The sequence below is a fragment of the Leptodactylus fuscus genome, chromosome 2 (assembly GCF_031893055.1).
Source record: "Leptodactylus fuscus isolate aLepFus1 chromosome 2, aLepFus1.hap2, whole genome shotgun sequence".
NCBI classification, from domain to species: Eukaryota; Metazoa; Chordata; class Amphibia; order Anura; family Leptodactylidae; genus Leptodactylus; species Leptodactylus fuscus.
The window spans coordinates 182,554,544-182,571,199 of record NC_134266.1 but is presented as its reverse complement, the minus strand read 5'-3'; the positions used below and the strand labels follow the sequence as shown (position 1 = coordinate 182,571,199).

General features: G+C 40.5%; 1 protein-coding gene across 1 annotated transcript in view; it reads right to left on the bottom strand.

Annotated features, from left to right (window-relative positions):
• CARS2 (cysteinyl-tRNA synthetase 2, mitochondrial) overlaps positions 1–16,656 on the bottom strand; it is a 64,964-nt gene that overhangs the window by 853 nt on the left and 47,455 nt on the right. Inside the window, exons 8-14 of the mRNA XM_075265289.1 lie at positions 14,607–14,740; positions 11,797–11,864; positions 7,626–7,692; positions 5,808–5,946; positions 5,546–5,669; positions 3,649–3,747; positions 53–298 (exon numbers count right to left, since the gene is read on the bottom strand). Coding sequence (XP_075121390.1) covers positions 53–298; positions 3,649–3,747; positions 5,546–5,669; positions 5,808–5,946; positions 7,626–7,692; positions 11,797–11,864; positions 14,607–14,740 — 877 coding nt within the window. The remainder of the gene's footprint in view (positions 1–52; positions 299–3,648; positions 3,748–5,545; positions 5,670–5,807; positions 5,947–7,625; positions 7,693–11,796; positions 11,865–14,606; positions 14,741–16,656) is intronic.

The window sequence follows — 16,656 nt, the reverse complement described above, 5'->3', positions numbered from 1 at the left end:
TTCACTGAAAAGAGACATAAACCAAGTGCAATGAGTAGAGGAAGAGTCGTACCTTAATATTAATTCCAAACCCGGCTAAGTTCAGGCGCACGCCATCACAGGCCCTCATCAGAGGTTCCCTGTCTTTAATCATCTGTTTCCGCCTCTCTTTCTGCTGTGACTTTTCTTCTTTAGAAAGCTGCATGTCTTGCAGCGTCTCCTCAGTTGCTAGAGCATAATTTCGAACTTTGCTTCTGAAGTCTACAACTTCATCAACCACATTTATTAGAAGAGCTGAATTTTTGTCTCCTACTGCTGCCTGTAACAGAGTAAGACAAAATAAACTCAACATTCATCTTGTCTATTTCACTGAAATATTAGGCTGCGAGAATTATGTCCCAATTTGCCCCCAAAAAACGATGTACTAGCCTTGCACCACATTTATAGGGAGTCTATGACCAAAAAACTCCATTTGCAATTAGAACAGTATAGGGGCATTATCCTGAGCAGGGCTGTGGAGTCAGAGTTAGTTTTGGTTGGAGTCAGAGTCGGAGTCGGTAGAAATGTACCGACTCCGACTTTAAAATAAAGTATTAATATTTCAGAATTTAATTTTCATATGAATTTTATAAATGTTACTCAAATATATATGTTCTATCAAACTATGAACAACAGTGATAAGCAGTTCTGCTGGAGATAGACATTTCTTACTTCTTGTGTGTCACTGTTCTACACTTAGAGCAACAACTATATTTATTAGAATACAATTAGTATTCTAAGTGGTCTGATTACTTATATGATGGTGAGAAACTGAATAAGCACGATGTTAATAGTAAATTACAACAGTAAATTTATTGTTACGAATTGGCCATTTATGAAGGAGTCGGAGCCGGAGTCGGAACCTGATAAAATCCAGGAGTCGGAGTCACAACTGTGGCTTACCGACTCCACAGCCCTGATCCTGAGCACCATCATACCCTCAGATACACCAAAAAATGCACCAAAGCTGTTTTTGGAAATATTCAAATGAGACTCAAATGCAATGGGGCATATGCCAGAACCTCAAGTTTTCAAACTTGAATACTGAGCCCTTGGAGAGACTGGAACGCCTCTTTGTACATTTATAAAAACAGCTTTTTCAAGAAAGTGTTGCAGCTATCGGATAATCGAAAAGCATGATGGTGCCGTATAAGGCGTTATAAGTCGGCCCTATTGTTTGTTTTGCGTATTTTGGCATTCACCTGGTTCTGGCCTTTCTGGCAATGACTTTCTTCTGTAGCCCTACAAACTGGTGAGCTGATTATGATGATTCTTTTTTTCTAATTCAATCTGAAGATGCTTCACATGTATCATTTAATATCTGTTACTGATCTGTCAGAGACATTTTTAGACTGCAAGTTTATACTGTGTAAATAGTAGCGCACAATCTGTAGTTAGTACACTGCTCCAAAAAATAAAGAGAACACTAAAATAACACATCCTAGATCTGAATGAATGAAATATTCTCATTGAATACTTTGTTCTGTACAAAGTTGAGTGTGAGGACAACAAAATCGCGCAAAAATCATTAATGGAATAAAATTTACTAACCAATGGAGGCCTGGATTTGGAGTCGCCCCAAAATTAAAGTGGAAAAACACACTACAGGCTGATCCAACTTGATGTAATGCCCTTAAAACATGTCAAAATGAGGCTCAGTAGTGTGTGTGGCCTCCACGTGCCTGTATGACATCCCTACAATGCCTGGGCATGCACCTGATGAGATTGCAGATGGTCTCCTGAGGAATCTCCTCCCAGATCTGGACTAAAGCATCTGTCAACTCCTGGACAGTCTGTGGTGCAACATGATGTTGGTGGATGGAGTGAGACATTATGTTCCAGTTGTGCTCAATCAGATTCAGGTCTGGGGAACGGGTGGGACAGTCCATAGCTTCAATGCCTTCATCTTGCAGGAACTGCTGACACTCCAGCCACATGAGGTCTGACATTGTCCTGCATTAGGAGCAACCCAGGACCAACCGCACCAGCATATAGTCTCACAAGGGGTCTGAGGATCTCATCTCGTCACCTAATGGCAGTCAGGCTACCTCTGGCGAGCTGATGGAGGGCTGTGCGGCCCTCCAAAGAAATGCCACCGCACACCATTACTGACCCACTGCCAAACCGGTCATGCTGAAGGATGTTCCAGGCAGCAGATTGCTCTCCACGGAGTCTCCAGACTCTGTCACATGTGCTCAGTGTGAACCTGCTTTCATCTGTGAAGAGCACAGGGTGCAGTGGCAAATGCCAAGCGTCCTGCACATTGTTTGGGCTGTGAGCACAAACCCCATCTGTGGACATTGGGCCCTCATACCATCCTCATGGAGTCTGTTTCTAACCATTTGTGCAGACATACACATTTGTGGCGTGCTGGAGGTCATTTTGCAGGGCTCTGGCAGTGCTCCTCCTATTCCTCCTTGCACAATGGCAGAAGTAGTGGTCCTGCTGCTGGGTTGTTGCCCTCCTATGGCCCCCTCCTGGTATACTGCGCTTCCAGCCTCTGGACACTATGCTGACAGACACATCAAACCTTTTTGCCACAGCTCGCATTGATGCAGCATCCCTCAGGAGACCATCCGCAACCTCATCAGGAGCATGCCCAGGCATTGTAGGGAGGTCATACAGGCACGTGGTGGCCACACACACTACTAATTTTGACTACCTCATTTTGACATGTCTTAAGGACATTACATCAAAGTTGGATCAGCCTGGAGTGTGTATTTCCACTTTAATTTTGGGGATGAGTCCAAATCCAGGCCTCCATTGGTTAATAAATTTGATTTCCATTGATTATTTTTGCGTGATTTTGTTGTCATCACATTCAACTTTGTAAAGAACAAAGTATTCGATCAGATCTAGGATGTGTTATTTGAGTGTTACATTTATTTTTTTGAGCAGTGCAGTTGCAGCCCCCACCCTGCTCGACAGAAACACCGCCAATGACCTTGCCAGTGCAGTCAGCTTTTTTTCTGTATAGCAATTTCTAGTATCCACATAGGAGTCTTATGTGCTGTGTAAGGAAAAAGCAATTGAGAAAATCTCAGCCTTGCACAAAGATCACCCCGATGTACTCTCTATAATAGTAAAAAAAAAAAAAAAACTGAAGTATTGGGTGCTGCTTCATCTGTAATGAGTTTTTGACATATAATGTGACAACAGAACAGACATCATAAAAAAAAAAAACACAACCAATGCCAAAATTTATATATTGATCTATCTCAATATGTAAAGAACGAGATTGATGATATAGAATGAGTTTATAAAAGTAAATCAATAAGATACACATTTACCCCAAACTGGTGTGCCTAAATACTACAACTTGTCCACCAAAACAATCTCTCAACCAATCATACAGTTACAAATACAGAAAAATAAAGTTATGGCTCTTGGTATGCAATGATGGAAAAAAACCACAAAAAATGGCTTGGTCATTGGTCTCATTATGTTAAGGCTTAAAAGAAAAACCTCCATCATTGTATATATACTACAACAATACTCACTTTTACCATCCCCTTTATGGAGCCATCATTTGGACACAGATTTGATGCTTTTTTTTTTTTTTATTTACTTGCTTTGCATAATATGCTGCCATTTGTAAGAGGGTTAGACTATATAATACCTAAGGATTACCTGCTGATCCTGCTGAGAAATTCCCAAAAGATCCAAAAATTGCCCTACATAAGACACAATGGCAGCATAAACCAAGGGGCTATGAGTTTGAGGCATACCCTGCAGAAGATAAAAATGTATTGTTAAAATGACATTGACACTGTGTGGTTTTCTACCATGTGAGGTCAGAAATCAGTACGTATTTATTGATCGTAAAGTGTACATTCATCCAACAACTGAATAACGGGTTCTGTCCGCTAAAAAAGCGGTGACCCACGGAAACCCGTGGACCCTAGAGACTATAATGGGGTCTGCAGGGTTTCCGCCGGTTTTATACTAAATCTGGCAGAGAGAAAAGTCCTCCTTGCAGGACTTTTCTCTCCAGCAATTTTAACCAGAAGTCTGCAGACTTTGTGAAAAATGCTTAGAAAAAAATGCAATGCATTTCTGCAGTGGTCTACTCTGCAGCAGTTTTTTTTTGTTTGTTTGTTTGTTTTGTTTTTTTTTTTTGGGGGGGGGGGTTGCTGTGTTTTGCTACATGAGGTTGTAGTCTTAAATTCAGATTGCAATTTGATTCAATTTGCATATATTCTCATACATTGCAGGCTGCTCAGTTTCATTCAGTGAAATCTGTAAGATAAGGTCTCGTATGGCTTGCTCTGTAGCCCTATCTCTGCTCTCCTGAGCACTCAAGAGTTGAATTTTCAGTTAAATTTATTTAATTTTTAAACATCATTTACGTCTCAGGGGTTGTCTGGTTTCAGCAAATACATGTTATTTTTTGTATAATGAAAAGCAAACAAATTTTCTAATATACTGTACTTTCTATATTAATTCCCCATGCTTGTCTAGATCTCTGCTTGCTGTCATTCCTTATGTATTTCCAGCATGTAAAAATCCGTCCATGGTAACACTGTATAGCTACACAGGAGTCTTATGTACTTTGTGAAATAACAGCAATTGAGAAAATCTCTTAGACAATCTCATATGAAGACAATCCCGCTGTACTCTCTAAATGGTTCTCCACAGGTCAGACATTTGAATATGGCAGAATTTATGTCACTTTTATCTCCATCAGAAAGCGGGGATGCATGCTGCAACTGGAGAAACTTAGAATGGAGTTCTTCCTAAAATTGGTCAAAACTTTTAATATGGTCTCCTGAGAACTTCTGCACCAGCGTCTCCCACACGACCCCAGATTACATAACTCTTCATTATCACACTGCAGCCCTCTAGCATGCTTTTAATGTTTGCCCATACTTTGAGCATTACAGTGTGGGGGGGGGGGATCTGTTTTGTGCCCTAATTTCTAATAAGAACAAAAGGTTGACACCCTCCAGCATAGTGGCCAAAATGTTTCCGCTATGTAGGCCTATTACCCTGGTCCCAGCCGGTAGAATGCTGTGCTTGAGCCACAGGAAAACTTAGCAATGGATTCGGGATTGCTAGTCAAGCTATATTAATTCAAAAAACAAAATAAAACATTAGAGAAAAACGTTACTCGGGGCCCCCTTTTGAATTGGATTCAGAATATTCTATATTTTGTCTTTTCTCCTATAAATATATAAGATATAGTGTATACAATGCTTAGACAGTGAGCCTATAATGATACTGATATAATATATTAAATCACTGTATAATATAACATGTGTGGATTCCTTTCCTTAGCACTGTATCTGTATAGCACATCTTAAAGAGCAACAATCAGACATTTGATGATTTATTTAAAGCTTTTGTAATCCACATGACATTCTCACTGTATTATCAGCGGAGAGCTCTGCCAACTACTATAAAAACCACCATACTGAAGCACGAGCCTGGGCTGAGAAGACGTTAGAAGTAACGTGAACCCATAGGGCGCCCTTCAGCCTGCCGGCATGGACAGCTGCCATCTTTAGATTACATCCTGATGGGTTACCTTGGAAATGGTCTTAAGCTGTCGGTTGCCATGGTGAATGAGGTCCAGAACGGCATCGACAGCTCGTAGGGTGTCAAAGTCATCTGCAAACGCTGCTTTAACATTCACTTTTGTTTCATTCAGCCTTTATAACAAGGGAGGAAAATGGTTTTTTTGAGAAAAGAAAGACGAGGAGCTTTATTTTAGGAGCTTCACAATGCAGTGTATATAAATGAAGGCTAACAGGTTACTGGTAGAAAAAGAATGCTATACACTTACTGACCTCTGCCACAGTATATCCTCCTGTATAGGCTCACAAGTCAGCTGACCCCTGATATAGGCATTGGCATCATTCATGAAAGAGGAGATTATCTTAAGAGTGTTCCTGGCTTCATTCATGGAGTCCTTACTGTATTCAACAGCTAGGAATTCAGAGTAAAATAGGTCAAAGCAAAGCCGAAAACTGACAGAACATAATCGGATAATCTGCCGGACTACCATAGATGGAGTAGTTATTCCTATCGTGAAATTATACGATCTGGATTTCTAGCATATGTCACATAGCCTGGAAATCTAATTCACAGCATATCCTAGGATGTCCTGGGTCACAGGTGAGTGGTGCTAGCACCACAATATATAATGTAATCGTTTAAGGGGTTGTCCAGGAATCTCAGTACTTGAGCAGGAGGCTAGGGAAGGTGAAACAAAAAAAAAAAAAAAAAATCATACTCACCTGTCCCTGGCACACGCAACAGGGCTTGTGTCAGTGAATCAGGCAAGGAATCAATAACGTCACTCACATACATCACTGGTTTCTTTCCTTAGACCGCTGATTAGTGGTCAGAGGTCACATGCCAGGGACAGGAGAGTATGATTGTTTTGTAGGGTATGTTCACACAGAGTTGTTTGCAGGCGGATTTTGATGTGGCATCCGCCTGCAAAAATGGCTCCCATTGACTTCAATGGGAGCTGCTCGCTTTTTTTTTTTCTGCTAGCTAGCGACATCTTGGCGCGGATTCTGCGGCTGAGTCAGGCGCGGCTCGAGACATGCTCTTGTTTAGGCCCATTCATTCGGGCCTAATCAGGAGCAGGATGCACTACATCAGCATCCCGTTGCGGCTAGCCGTGCCAAAAACGTGTGAACGAGCCCTTAGGGCAAGAGGGGAAGATTTTGGCGCTGAATCCACCTGAAAATCTGCCCCCTCACAATAGAGGTCTATGTAGGCCGTTATTGATCTTTTTTCCACAGGCAGTAGGTTCCTGCTCACGGAAAAAAGAAGTGAGCTGCCCCTTCTTGAGGCGGACGACATGGCAGAATTTGCTGTGGCGCATCCTTGTCAAGACAATCCCTCCGGACTAGGCCCATTCATTTGGGACTACTCCGGAGCAGGAATCCATGACTGTCAGAAGCCACGACTGTCGTGGCAGGCGCATTTTGGTCCCGATTCTGACATGTTGCCTGCGTCAAAATCAGGACCAAAATACGAGGTCAAGTAGCCCTGTGTGAACTAGCCCTTAACGTTTCACCTTTCCCAGCCTCTTACCTGAGTACTGGGATGACACCGGAGTAGTGGACAGGTGAGTATGCTTTTAGGGTTTTTTTTACCTCCCCGGCCTAATTAAAAATAAAATTAGAGCCTGGATAACCCCTTTCACCTTTTTTCCATCTCCTGCTAATGGTTAAAGATTAAAAAAACAAACAAAAAAAACCCTCACCTATCCTTTAATTGTTTTTTTTTTTCCTACTCCTGGCCTAATAAAAAAATTAATTTCTTTAAGGTCGTGGCCACATGTTATTAAGCTGCATTTTTTTGCTGCAGAAGTTTTTAGAGCCAAAGCCAGGAGTGGATTGAATAGAAGGGAAAAAATATACATGCTTCCCTTATAGTTCCCATTCCTTTTTTTAGCCACTTTTGCCTTTGGCTCAAAAAAGCAAAGTTTTTCTGCAACGTGTGATCTCAGTCTACCATGACGATAGGCCATCATTTTCATCTGCCTGGCAAACCGCTATAAGTAAATTAAGTATGTTATTAACATAGTATATAATAATATATTTAAGTTTATTATTGCCAAACTCAACTACAATATATAATGAAAATACCTGATTTATATTTAGAGCGTAAGCAAAACATCCGGAATTCATCAGAGGAGAAAGACTGCAAAAATTCCTGAAGAGAAGAATATATATATAAAGTGATATAAACATGATAAACAAGCAACTATGTTGGGTCCTCCTATCACGTTTATAATGGTGTCAGTTTGACAGGGCAACACAGTATTAAGAGTGGGAGGCAGAGGAAAAGCGCGTTTGGATTAAATTGTACAGCCCCCTGCAATCAGGTACTTATACCCTATCCTTTGTCTATAATGGCACTATCCCTTTATAAGGAGTCTGTCCCCAGAACAAAGCATATCAAACCAGCTATGCAGATAGATAGGCTAGAATCAACTTAATCAAAGTGATGTTCCCCTTGTGAATTGCTGAGATATCACCATTATTTCCACATGTCAATGACCACATTGCCATTGCTTAAAAGAGGTAAGTATCAACATCCTTGTTGCTCCAAAGAACTTATCTGAATATTGACAAAAACTGCAAAATTTCAGCAACAGAGACGCTGATTCATAAGACGAACAAAATTTTATTCAGGCAACCCTAACCTATCCATTTTCAGGACTGGGTCAATATGCTAGTGACAAATTCCATTGAAAGATAGCCCTACCACCACCAAAAGAGCTTCTAAATCGGATTTTGTGTATGATTTTGCAGGGGTCATTAGTGGCAAAGTGAACATACCTCTTTATGTAGAAGTGCAATCTTGCTGCTAAAATTTTCGACCTGTATGCAAATAAGCTGTTCAGCTCTCATGGGTTGTGGCCATATCTGTGGCAGCACACATCAGGACTTATCAATCTTTATGGTAGGAGGCAGTGATGGATGGCGACCACAAATGCAGATGCTCTGCTAGGCCACTTTCACACATAAAGGGTACACCCTCTATGCCACCAACAGCCTTTACAACAGCATATAAGTGGTTTAGAAGTGGTTCTGGTGCTGAGACTCCCTTCAACTCTGCCAAAAAGCTGTTACATGACCTGAAGAGTGCTGTGCATACAAAGTGTACCAGAAATACTGCTGGACTGAAATTCATTTCCAGTCAGGGAAGGTTAAAAATTCCAAATGAACTTTGTTAAAACTTTTTTTTCCAGCTACAGGAAAACACTGGCAGAGAGGACTGCTACTGGTCAATAGGTCATTCTACGGTTCACTTATTCTTTTTTCTCCCTGCACTCCAGATGTGTACTTAATTTCCTCAATAAAAGTCATATACAGTATAAATGTTTCTATGTCATTAGTATATCTGGTTTTGTATGTTACTAATTGCAAAGTAGATAACATGGATATGATACTATGTACTTAGTAAACCACTACTGCAGAAAAGCAATAGCTCAAATTTTAGCCTTGTTTCAGGTAAATGCCAGGATTAAAAGTGAAACTCCTATCTTATTTTTTTGGGGGGGCTATTAGTTCAAGGGTGTTTGGTGAGCACTTTTGTAATATATGTTATTAAGCTAACTTTGTTTTTAATAGAAAACAGGCTGTAAAATTTTCCTTTTTAACCCTCCAACTGAGCTGTTACTAAGGAAAGTCTTTACACAGTTGAATATTGTACAAGAAAATAGAAAAAATCAGGGCACTCACCAGCCAGTAGTAAAATCCACCAAGCTTTAATAGTAATCCATAAAAATAGGTACTTGAACAGCATTTATTGAACAGCTTCATTTTTTCTACATTCCATCTACCCTACCCCCGTCTGTAAATGCTGTTCAAGTACCTATTTTTATGGATTACTATTAAAGCTTGGTGGATTTTACTACTGGCTGGTGAGTGCCCTGATTTTTTCTATTTTCTTGTACTATATTGGACTATTTGTCCACAGTGAGCACCACCTTAATGCCAGATCATCTAGTTTGAGATCCAGTTACTTGGTGTATGTTCACACCCACAGAACGGTGCCGCTGTCTTTGAACTTTTTTTGTATTTATCTGTACACAGTTGTATTGTGAATATGCAGAGCTGAAGCATTTACCAAAGGGAGGGCTGGTCACTTCAAATGACTGTATCTTTGGTTTTATACCACCAAATGGTTCTGGGATCCTAAGAATGCTGAGATTCTCAGCTTTTATATGATGCCAAGATTGAAATACTAGCTGTAACAGAATATGATATCAGGTTGTATCAATAGTTAAAAACCTAGTCGGGATTTTGAACTTAAAAGGGTTATCCAGCTTCCACAAATTATCTACAAATACATCCACAGCAATGCTAAATCCTCACTGTTCCCCTATGCACCCTTTGCTTGTCTTTATTTTCCTGCTGCTCCTTACATCACTGTTATTTACATGCAGTGAATCTGTGGACAACTACATTTCCCACGATTCATCTGTCTGCTCTCACTCTCTGTGTACCACTTTGAAATGCTCAAAGGGATGGGGTAGTGAGCATGCTAACATAATGTCACAGCTGTGGTCACTGACCTGAAAATAAATCAAATAAACGGTGCAGCATTTACACAAGATGTATATTAAGAAGTTAGGCTTAGTATAGAAAAATACCAAAATTTGAGCTTTCTGCAAAACAAATCGTGCAGTAAAGACCACTGAATATTAATTGCTGTTTAAAAAAAAATACACAAAAATAATAATGGTCTCCAAGATAACATGTTTTAGGGTTTATAGACCCTTTCCTCAGATCAGAAGACACAGGTGTGGACAATGTCTCCAGGGCAATGCTTAGATAATTGTGAACTCTACAGCCTGTTTTCTATTAATAGGAACTCTGATAGATTAATAAAGTATATTCCAATTTAAATTACATTTAGCAAAAAACAAAACAGGAGATAGAGCTTAAGTGGCAAAGGAGGTTAAATGGGCAATATTCAGCATAATAAGATTTTTCATAAGTTCTTAGTAGCCAAAGCAGTATATAAGTAGATGGACTTTAAACCACACATTTAACCCAGTGATGCAACATTTCTACCTATCTTAGCCTTTATTAAGTGTTGATTGTATCTGAGAATATTTTAAAAGGGAGTCTGTCATCAGGAAAATCAGTACCAAAAGGAACAGATTCCCAGCTTTTGGAATAGAAATACTAGTATGGCAATAATAATCCCACATCATGTTTTTTAGGCTTATTGAAAATAGTCATGCATGATGTTAAGGGGGCTGTCCTAAGAGGCAACGAACAGAGGCACTGTTTTCCTACTTACATCCTGGAAAACAGTTTTGCATATATTTCCCATACAGAGCTATATGTGAGTATCCTACAAGTTACTTCATGCACTCGAGTACTATGGGTATGAAAAGGATGACATAATGCTCCAGCAGGACAATGACCCAAAGTGTATGTCAAGATTAGTGAAGAAATGGTTCAATGACAATGGAGTAGAGGTCCTGGATTGGCCCCCACATTCCCCAGACTTCAACCCAATTGAACACTTGTGCGTAGAGTTGAAGAAAAAGCTGTATTCATACCCAAGTAAGTCGACCAGTATACAGCAACATTGGGAATATGTAGAAGAGACCTGGGATCCAATTTCAGTCTGAGAGCATGCCCGGAAGGATTCAGGCAGTGTTGAAAACCAAAGGTGGATTTACAAAATAATATAAATTAAAATTTAGATTTTTAGTGGCAAAGCAGTTACATGACAAGAACCTGCATTACTAATCATATGCAAAATAGTTGCAAGTAAAATTTATGTATGAGATAGCCAAGATGATTGTCTATCAAATAATGGTAATCTAATGTTCGAAGCTGTAGTGGATGGTGAGATATGGAGCATGAAAGTCAAAAGTTCAAAACAATGTTACCCTTTTACTTGTCATATTGTCCTGCTGACAGACTCCCTTTATGCATAGTCAAACAGTCCCCGTGAAATAAACTGAAGCGTCCAAATAAAGGGTCCCAAGAGTGATGGCACTCTAAATTCCCTATTTTTACACTTCTGATTATTTTCCTACCTGTAGAGATATATGCCAAGAAATATTTACTACCCTCTGTATTTTTAGAAAACCATTTATATACAAACAAATCTATGGAGAATGTTCAAGTCTAATAGAAAAGCAACAAAAATTTCCTAGTAAAATGTGAATCGCCTACATTTTCCACAATAACTTTCATTAATATGCAGCATATAGGTAACAACAAACCGCTTTATTAAAAGGTCGTGTACATATATTTTCCGAGATAAAACGCCTGCACAAATTACCTTCACTGTAATGTAGTTTTTCAGAGACTTGGACATTTTTTCTTCATTCCCTTTCAAGCGTAAATGCCCTAGGAAGTAAATTCATTATTTCAGTGTCTTGTTTTTGTCATTTGAAATGAATGAAAATAAAGAAGAGCCCATAAAGGTGAGCTGACACTGGAGCATGAGTTAGGACTCATTTACAAGACATGATCAACATATAGATCAAAACCCGTACAAGCAATAACAACAAGTCAGTAAAAAAAACGAGTCATATAAATGTATCTACAAGTGCTGTAAAGTGCCGAGTGAACCAGGCACAACGCTATATATGTCACCAGTACAGCAGGGTCACAAGGGAGTATTCCTCTAGCAGTAAACATTTTATGTTTAGAACGTTAAATTTACCATTTAGATGTGCTGGTAATACTAATCCTAAAAGGTACCTTTCACAACGTCCACCAACTCCAGGTTTTTTTCCCCCCATCCATTAAAGAGACCTTTCATTGCGATTCTTTTATACCATTGTAAAGTTAACGGTACAGATATCTCGGGAAGCATGGTAAATAATAGCAAAACTGAGAATGCCCTGAATTCAGCCTACTATCAACTTTGCAACAGTGTATAACATTCCCTGTCTTACACGTGAAATGTTCTATGCTTCTCCACTGATTCCAGAATACTTGGATTTTTTTTTCTAACCTTCACTGTTCTCAAACAATTAGTGTAGTTACTTTTGGTGCCCAATATGTTAAGTAGACCCTCTGATGTCAAGTGGGTGGTGTCAAGCAGGAGCAGGCAAGAGTGTGACTCAGAGCTCCAATCAGAGGCAGAGCTCATAATCACACCCCTTACCTGCCACACACCACCCACTTGACACTAGAGAGTTTAGTTATCAGACACCAAAACTAACTGCACTGAGTGCTCGGGAAAGGCGGCGACTAGAGAAAAAATTCAAAGAATGCCAGAAACACTGGATTGAAGCTTATTAAGGGATGAAAAGAGCTGGAGATGGTGGAGGTGATTAAAGGTCCTCTTTAAGTGCAACCCCCAAAATGAACTCAGTAAAGTAAGTGTCATAAAATGTCATAGGTAACATTAGTGTCAAGCTGATAAAACAAAAAAATAAACAGGACTACAGCTACTTTTCATGCACCTGTTTTTCAACACTTCTAAGTTCACCATTTTACAGCAAGATGACATTCACAGAAAATTTCTGCAAGAAATGGGTAGGATACAGGGCATGCTGCTGATCTGAGAATTTGTAGCTTCCCTAAAACCCATAAAGATGTTTTGCAACATAATACCACATATAAAACCCCATTTACTAGCAATGTACTGAACTCTGTTCTGGATTTTCAGTGAAGAATCCTTAAACATATCCACCATGTTCAAACTTCACCTAAAGCTAGTAATGTTAACATTACTAGTTAAAAGATTAGTAGCTACTGACAGTAGAAGACAATATCTTTCATACAAGGTGGAGCAGCTCTGAGCAGGAACATGTGGGTATTAGGTGGTGAAAAAGTGCCCTATAGGTACTTTGAGTTGAACAGGGGTACTCTTTGGACCTAGTCTGGATCATGTGCTGGCACCATTTGCTGTCATTACGGCATTCTCTGGACAAAGCCTGAACAGTGCATAGCCACGTAAGCACTATATGTAATGTATTTGTACACTATATGCACCCCATGACGTTCAGTGATCAGGAACGCTCCCCCAGTACTAGTCTATGGACGAGTACTAACAGGAGTAGGGGAGCCATTCCTCACCGCTGAGCGTCATGGCTGGCCAGTAAGGAATACTCCCTCTCACAGTACAATGCTATAGACGCTACTGTGAGAAGGGGCGTTCCTGACAGACTGTCAGAAACGCCTTTCTAACACTTAAGAACTATGGTACCAGCACCGATAGCTCTTCAGCTGGGATTTCAGCTGAATTCAGCGCACTGTCTGCTTTCTAGCGGTGTATTACACCGCATGCGCCCTAAGGACGTGAAAGATCCTCTTTAAGCTTTAGAAAACAGATATAAATCACACCCCATTATTTTCAATGTAACATCATATAATGCTGTTTATTCCTTGCAACAACTAGACATCACTTTTTATGTGTTTGAGGGCCCATCTAAAAGTTTTCTGGCTCACAAGTTATTTTCACATACAGAATACTAGGTGGTGCTGAGCCTCACTGGGATCTAACACCCTAGAATTAACGGCCGCTTATATAGATTTTACCTTAGTGACAAGATTCAGATATCATTGGTGCCCCCAGCAATGGGGAAAATACTCAAATGTTTTCAGACGTAAACAATTAAACTAGATTCATTATTTTAAATTCTTTTTCAACTATACAACACTTTGTTATTTTCTAATAATTAAGAATTTGAAATCTTAAGGAAATAAACTCTGTCTCCCTCTAGTGGTGTTGACACTGCTTTGCTTCAAAACTAAAACTGAAAAAAAAATGTTGACATCTGTATAAAATTATTTTGTGTATTTAGACTAAAAGCAGGGAAAGGAGTCAGATCCCAGTAACATGCAGAACCATTTTTCAATTACTTTTCATGGTTCTTTGTCGTCTTCTGTGATAAGATATCAAGCTGCAGCACATTAACCATTTGCAGTTCTGGTGAACTCTGCTACATCTCTATATAAGCCAACTATGACTTATTAAGGTGTGACAACCACCAACATGTGTTTTATTGCCATGATATATTAAACAAAGAATATACATATAAGAAGTTAGCATTGCCTGTTTATGAATGGACCTGGATGTCTTAGATCAATTTAGTTGCAATATAGTCAAGGGATTTACATATTAAGTAGACCTACCAGAATGGAGAAAATAGTTCCCCCACTGATCACACTGGTGATAGGCCTCACATTGAGCAATTTCATTTTCATGATGAGGGAATGCCAGATCGATTCCACCAGTGTGAATATCAAGCTGCTTTCCAAACACGGCACTATAGAAAGAATAGTCATATAAGATTACACACATATGCATCATTAGTTACAGTACATGTAAGCCATGCTTAACTTTATGCATTACTCACCTGAATCATGGAAAACCCTTCTAAATAAGCACTACTACTCCAACAAACTTTACATTAAAAAAAGGTAGATGCAATTATAACCTTTGTAATAGAACTTCAGAGTGAAATGCTTTTTTCTGCTCTTATCAGGCTGTTTCCCTGTTTCTATCCCATCCCGTTCTGCTAAACTACCTTTCAGTCTGAAAATAACTACTCTGTCCATCTTAAGAGGACTACAAAGTCCCATGATTCATGCCTATAGAAGACTATGGAGAGGGACTGGGGACAGAAGCATTAAGACAGACCAGTTTAGAATAATGCTGGAGCTTTCTATCACAGCCAAAGTACTTTATTCAGTACTAGAGATGAGCGAACAGTGTTCTATCGAACACATGTTCGATCGGATATCAGGGTGTTCGCCATGTTCGAATCGAATCGAACACCACGTGGTAAAGTGCGCCAAAATTCGATTCCCCTCCCACCTTCCCTGGCGCCTTTTTTGCACCAATAACAGCGCAGGGGAGGTGGGACAGGAACTACGACACCGGGGGCATTGAAAAAAATTGGAAAAAGTCATTGGCTGCCGAAAACAGGTGACCTCCATTTTAGACGAATAGTGGATTTCAAATCCGGGTCATATGAGAATGTGAACTTTGTGACTATGAGACAGGGATAGCTGTACAGGCAGGGATAGCTAGGGATAACCTTTATTTAGGGGGGAATGTTATTAAAAATAACTTTTTGGGGCTCTATCGGGTGTGTAATTGTGATTTTTGTGAGATAAACTTTTTCCCATAGGGATGCATTGGCCAGCGCTGATTGGCCGAATTCCGTACTCTGGCCAATCAGTGCTGGCCAATGCATTCTATTAGCTTGATGAAGCAGAGTGTGCACAAGGGTTCAAGCGCACCCTCGGCTCTGATGTAGCAGAGCCGAGGCTGCACAAGGGTTCAAGCGCACCCTCGGCTCTGATGTAGGAGAGCCGAGGGTGCACTTGAACCCTTGTGCACCCTCAGCTCTGCTACATCAGAGCCGAGGGTGCGCTTGAACCCTTGTGCACACTCTGCTTCATCAAGCTAATAGAATGCATTGGCCAGCGCTGATTGGCCAATGTATTCTATTAGCCTGATGAAGTAGAGCTGAATGTGTGTGCTAAGCACACACATTCAGCTCTACTTCATCGGGCTAATAGAATGCATTGGCCAGCGCTGATTGGCCAGAGTACGGAACTCGACCAATCAGCGCTGGCTCTGCTGGAGGAGGCGGAGTCTAAGATCGCTCCACACCAGTCTCCATTCAGGTCCGACCTTAGACTCCGCCTCCTCCAGCAGAGCCAGCGCTGATTGGCCGAATTCCGTACTCTGGCCAATCAGCACTGGCTAATGCATTGTATTGGCGTGATGAAGCAGTGCTGAATGTGTGTGCTTAGCACACACATTCAGCTCTACTTCATCGGGCTAATAGAATGCATTGGCCAGCGCTGATTGGCCGAATTCCGTACTCTGGCCAATCAGCACTGGCTAATGCATTGTATTGGCATGATGAAGCAGTGCTGAATGTGTGTGCTTAGCACACACATTCAGCTCTACTTCATCGGGCTAATAGAATGCATTGGCCAATCAGCGCTGGCCAATGCATTCTATTAGCGTGAACTGAGTTTGCACAGGGGTTCTAGTGCACCCTCGGCTCTGCTACATCAGATTGCTACATCTGATGTAGCAGTGCCGAGTGTGCATCAGATGTGTAGTTGAGCAAAACTGACTCAGCACTGCTAAGTCTCTGCATTCGCATAGGAATGCATTGGCCAGCCTTCGGCCAATCAGCGCTGGCTCTGCCGGAGGAGGCGG